Raw genomic sequence first — 6,000 nt, forward strand, 5'->3', positions numbered from 1 at the left:
GGGAAAGTATTGCCTCTCCAAGGCACCCAGGAATGGTGTGTAAATTTCCCAGGTTAAGGAGGGGCGCGAGCCGGTTCTGTGTTGCATCAATGGAAAGGAACCCCGAGATACTGAACCCAGCCCCGGTTGCTGCTGGCTCCACCTGGCAAAAGGGTTACATGCAGGGGTGAAAGTAACTCAGGACACTTACCAGAACGGGGCCAGGGCGAGGGGGGGCAAAAGGGCAGGGACTTCAACGCGCAGCAGGGTCCTTTGCTGCCACAGCGCTTTAATGTCCCTGCCCCTTTTGCCTCTCCTGGAGGCAGCCCTGCTGGTACGGACCCAACCAGCAGGGAGAGGCAAAAGGGGTAGGGACATAAAAGTGCTGCCATGGCAGTGCTTTAATGGGGGTTGGGTACGGGCCGGTGTGGGTTCTTACTGATAAGCTGTACCAGCCCGTACCGGCTCACTTTCAACCCTGGTTATATGAGCAACAAAGGAAAATGATCATTGGATGTAACGGTAACGTACAGGTCCTTCTTTGGTGAAGTCTAATAATCTATTATGTGCTTTAACTGAAACTTCAAGGGAATTTTTCAGAGCCTTAGGTAAGCAGTATTATATAAACTGTACAAGACAAAGTGCAAAAGGAATAGTGCCATTTTCAGAACTGGGATGCTTGAGAAACAGGAAAAATCCAGGGGCAATGATGTATGTTGTAAAGGAAGAAGTGAAGCAAATGATACCATTCTTGTGTAATTATTGGGAAACAATGCATTATGAGGACATCAACAAAAGCAAATCTTCAGATGGTGTGAGTTGTTATAATTAATTTCTTCAGACACTATTATTCAACACCACTACTGGAGTCTTTATAACTGAGGCTCTCATTTGTTCCACATCCTTTTAATCTGCTACCAAACGCTATTTTTTACAAACTGATAGAAATCAGCTTTAAATATTCATTCCAGGCAGTAGCCTGGCATGTAAGAAGAGCAAAGCAAGAGAAAAGAGCACTGATATTGCAATGGTGGGATTTCTTTGCAATTCCTAGTTGATTTCTACATTATTTAAGCTGTACGTTAAAAGGAAATTGCTGACCCTTTCTTCGGCAAAGACAACTTTCCAAATGCATTTTTGCACAATTAAGCCAGCCTTGCAGAATCTGTGCCCAGATAGACAATTGTAACAACAAAACATGTAAACTGTTCCCCCACTTCACTCAAATGAGAGGTTTACTTAACTATTTTCCTGAGATCACTACAGTGCTGGAATCAGGTGTTTTTAAAAACAGGTGTTTTTACTTTTCCCTTTGGAGGCCAATAACCATGAATCACTGCTTGGGAGGCATGAGTGCCACATCACTCTCCCTGCTTCTTCCATCTACACTTATGAAGTCGTATTATTCCCTGTAGCCCAGAGACTTGGAAAAGTGATGCCTAGGTTATGACCACAGTATTAGCAGACTAGTTGCAGACAGAGCGTTGTGATGTCCAGTCTTACAGGCTTGGAGTGCAGAACTGTGTCGGGATTTCCTCCCTCTTACATGAACAATGATGATTATTTCCATCGAGGTGGCACTAAAGGACTCCAGTCAAGGACCAGGGCCTCGTTGTGCTAGGCGCGGTACAGGTGAATGACTGCATATATGTTCCATGTGGCCCAAAGACAACTGATCTGGACATAGCGGCAAAGCGAGGACAGACACATGCATGGAATTAAATGGCAGGCTGCAACTTTTATTAAACAAGAAAGGGGCGCTACCCGCCCATCACCCACACTCTCCTATACCAGGCATTAAATTGGGGGTTACAGGGCTCCTTACCATATAGCCCATGACGAGGGGTAGGCTCTCCTCAGCCCACTCCCCAGGACTCAGTTCTCCGAGTCCTAGCACCCTCCCCCACATGAGGGGGACAGATGGTGCAGCAGGATAAGGATCTCGGCCCATGTTGGCCACATGCCCTGATCTCAACCCACAAAGGCCACAAGGTCTCATCTTATCACATAAGCCTAAGGCCCAGCACTCAAATCCCAGATATTTTACCTCTCGAAACCGTCACTCCAGTCACCGACCCTCATCTCTTCAGTCACAGGACACTCCCCAATCCAGCCTGACCCTGCCACTCATTCCTCACCCATGAAGGACCATCCAGCCTCGCCCCCACGCTGAGGATGGCCCTGCTCAGAGAATTGGGCACCTGGCTGATTTTACTTGGTCACTGGTCGTGCTCCCTGCAGCAGAGGCTGCCTGAGGATGATGCAGCAGTCAGAAAGAGCCCACTTTGGCTTTAGGATCCGAGTGGGATGTGCAGAGCTGGCAGTTAGAAAAACAATAGGCGGGATTCTCTCCCCCTCCCCTAGCCCCTAAGCTTTGCTTGAGTGCAGGGGGGGATGGGGCCCAAATGGTGTCTTAGCCCAGTGCCAGCCAGCCCCAGCGGAAGCTATAGCTGCTTGGGGCTTGCTCAAGCATTACAGCCTTTACGTAAAGTTCTTAACAAGGTCAGCTGGTGCAGGAACGGTTCTGCCTCCCTCAGCCCTCCCGTCAGAGAATCCTCTTACACCTGGGGAATTCTCTGCCAGCCCTTCCCAGCCAGAATCCGTCTTCTCTGCCGAGCAGCTGGGAGTAGCCAGAGCCATATGTTTTACCTAGAAACTGAGGACAATTGATATGGAAATCAGAGAGAGATAATCAACAGAGAGGGAGCCCTGCAGAGATTCTCTCATTTCTGCATGGTCATGTTCCAGAGCAGAACCTCACTTCAACAACCAAGAGGCAGGGAAGCTTAGCCGCTTATATAAATTAATTAAAAAGGGACATTAAAGGATGTTACTGAATGCCACAAAAGCAGGTCTGGGCACCTCATCTCCCTAGGATAATGTGTATGTTACAGCCTCAGTAGTGTACTTATGCACAACAAGGTGCAATAAGGACGAGTCTCCTCTCTCAACTTTAGATTTCCTTGATGGTGTGAAATGCCACCACCCACAACAATGGGTTGGGGAACTTGATGGGCCAAGGGACAATAGGTAGCCCCTCCCCCTGGAGTCTCTGCCATCTATTAGCCAGCTGGAGGAGAGGGGGGCTGATTGGTCAGCATTCCCCACTTCCCAGGGTGCAGGAGCCGCGTTGAGCCTCTTTGAGCTGTTCCAGCAGCCCACCCTACCCCCTGAACTAGGAGTGGGAGCCTGGCCTGATCGATGCTGTGGGTGTAGCCAATTGCCTGTTTAGGGGTTCTGGAATGAATTTTTCTCCCATAGGCCAATTGGCAGAGGATCAGAGAGGTTTTTTTGGCCTTCTTTGCAGCACCTGCAAGCCACGGTGGGTTGAATAGGAACGCGCTTAGCACCTAACTGCAGTACTGAGGTGCTGGTGTTTACTCTTCGCAACTTATGACTGGTTTCCAGTGCAATTAAGAGAACAAAGTGAACGGTTTCTAGAGGTAAAATATCTGGGATTTGAGTGATGGGCCTTAGGCTTATGTGATAAGTGAGCTGAGGAGAGCCTAACCCTCGTTATGGGCTATATGGTAAGGAGCCCTGTAACCCCCTGACTTGAGAGTCTGTGAATATGGAGGCTGAAAGAAGGGGCACCTGGCTTTCACAGAGTGATATCTGAGAACAAAAAGAAAAGGAGTACTTGTGGCACCTTAGAGACTAACAAATTTGTTAGTCTCTAAGGTGCCACAAGTACTCCTTTTCTTTTTGCGAATACAGACTAACACGGCTGCTACTCTGAAATCTCAGAACAGGGTCACATAATTGTGACCAGGCTAAGGCAGGTGCTGGTGTAAAGACAGACTTCCTCTTCACTGGAGGAGAGGGTTTGGAGCAGCTTTCTGGCTCTGACACGCACCGAGCCAAGGCCCCTGCCCTTAAGCAGGAGCCTGCCTCTCTGGTGCCTGTTTCCATGTTGTGAGCACCCCGCCCCCACTTCCTTCAGGTACCCAGCTGAGACTGTAGCTCCAGCCAACAACCGCACAGAGCTCCCATCATCCATCAGCTGAGTTTGTAAGTTACACAAACCATGGCTAAGGCTCTCGTGGAACCTGCAAACATTATAGCCACTATACATATTACCCCTAATGGCCACAAGGCTGGATTCTCCTCATGCTTACACTGGTGTTATGCTGTTGTAACTCCACTGACTGGAATGGGTTACTCATGACTTAGACCCATGGAGCAGGAGAAAAATTAGGCCCATAATCTCCACAGAGACCTTAGTATAACTCCCAGAAATAAAAAATGTGGGATTGCCTTGCATCTTGAGGAGTCCTTTAGCCTTGTGCAAAGTGTGTGCAAACCACCACCAGTCTGAGCTGGGAGCACTTCATACCAGTTCTGCACAGGAATAAATAACTCCACAAGGTGAAACAATGGAGAGAATCGGACCTAGCTCTAACATTTTCAACGCAGCCTTAGTAAAAATAGTCCTATGCCCAAAGTCTCAAAAGTACTAATAAATACATTCCTATATTTCCATCTTCTCTCAGTTGTTCTATTTTATTCTATTTTGTATCTATTAAGTAAACAAATGCATGCTGGAAGCTTTTACAAAAAAGGAAAGAACGCTTTTTTTAAAAGTCTCTTATTGCAAAAAATGATGAGCCTCCAGCTCCTTGGGTTAGAAACCAAACATGAAAAATGTGAGGAGGAAAGAAACATCTTTTGAAGAAGTTACACAGTTGTTTGTGTGCACATGGAGAACTGGGCTTACAACCTTAGCTGTGGAGTAATGTAGCTCCACACCACAGGGTCTAGTATTTGATGGAAAAGCTTGCCCTCTGCTGGAACGCTTTATCAAAAGTCATGGTTAATGTAACATTGTACCAGACATGTGATATAGGACAGAAATGAACACTATTTACTGTTCGAGCAGAAAAGGAGAGAGAGTCAAGACAGTGCAGCATTCAGGCGTTATTCCTTCCTCCATGTATGCTGTTTTCTCATCAAGCACTTCCTATGTATCTCACCTAAAGGTTTACCATCCCCTGATGATAACCTACGCAGGCTTAGTTTCTTCAGATACCCCAGCAAGTGCCTGGGCATTAGCCTGGCTCCCCCAAACAACTCCAACCTCTCTTGAGGTGCATCCGATGAAGTGAGCTGTAGCTCATGAAAGCTTATGCTCAAATATATTTGTTAGTCTCTAAGGTGCCCCAAGTACTCCTTTTCTTTTTGCGAATACAGACTAACACAGCTGCTACTCTGAAACCTATCTTGAGAGAGTGTTCCTTTTTAAACGTCAGGATCCTTTTGCTCTCCTGGGTCCCTAGGCTTTTCCCCATTCTGGCATGGTCTCTTGGCAACCCTCAAATGCTTGCTGAAAAGTGCCTTACCGTGAGCCATTTTTTTTCCTTCCTGACAACCCCCCAGTAAACTAAACCAGAATATTCACACAGCAAACATCCTGCTAACCAGACCAAGACACATTCATTGCTGCAGGCACCACCAATTTGGCAGACTTAATGTACCTTTCTACACACAATACCTCATTTGAAAGCTTATTATGTCCACTCTAACATGAGCTGTCAAGTGGTGCCATCACCATAGAAATGGGGATAAACAATGGTATCATCAGTGTGTTAAAATATTAGCATTTGTTTTTATTAGTTTAATGACTCTATGAATTATTTTCAAGACATAAAATTAGATTTCTTTGTGACCTCAAAGCATCATAACAAAAAGGGTAAAATAAAATATAATAAATGTGTACAGGTATCATTAAAACGTAATTGCGCTTGTGACATTTCTAGTCATTATCTAGTTCATCATTATGGTCTCCGTGGAGAATGCATGGGATTTGAGAGTCTTCCTTGCTGGGCAGCGCACAGTTCTGTGCAGGGAATATTGCGCCTGTAGTCAGAACAGATGATTGTGGAGCAACCTCTACTGGCAGAGGCACAAACAAGGTGCTGTAGAAGCTCAGATGCCATTGGGAGCTTGAATACAGAAAGTAGTTCACTATCCCCATTTTCCCCATCCATGTTGCACTGGTGATTCAGTATCTGGCTTATCTAT

General features: G+C 46.4%; 1 protein-coding gene across 1 annotated transcript in view; it reads right to left on the bottom strand.

Moving 5' to 3' along the window:
- The window catches only part of THEGL (theg spermatid protein like), a 40,825-nt gene extending 39,160 nt beyond the window's left edge, over nucleotides 1–1,665 (bottom strand). Inside the window, exon 1 of the mRNA XM_043513842.1 lies at nucleotides 1,284–1,665. Within this exon, the coding sequence (XP_043369777.1) occupies nucleotides 1,284–1,362 (79 nt within the window). The 5' untranslated portion in view covers nucleotides 1,363–1,665. The remainder of the gene's footprint in view (nucleotides 1–1,283) is intronic.
- Between the last annotated feature and the right edge of the window lie 4,335 nt (nucleotides 1,666–6,000).

Source organism: Dermochelys coriacea, chromosome 4 (assembly GCF_009764565.3).
Source record: "Dermochelys coriacea isolate rDerCor1 chromosome 4, rDerCor1.pri.v4, whole genome shotgun sequence".
Lineage (NCBI taxonomy): Eukaryota > Metazoa > Chordata > Testudines > Dermochelyidae > Dermochelys > Dermochelys coriacea.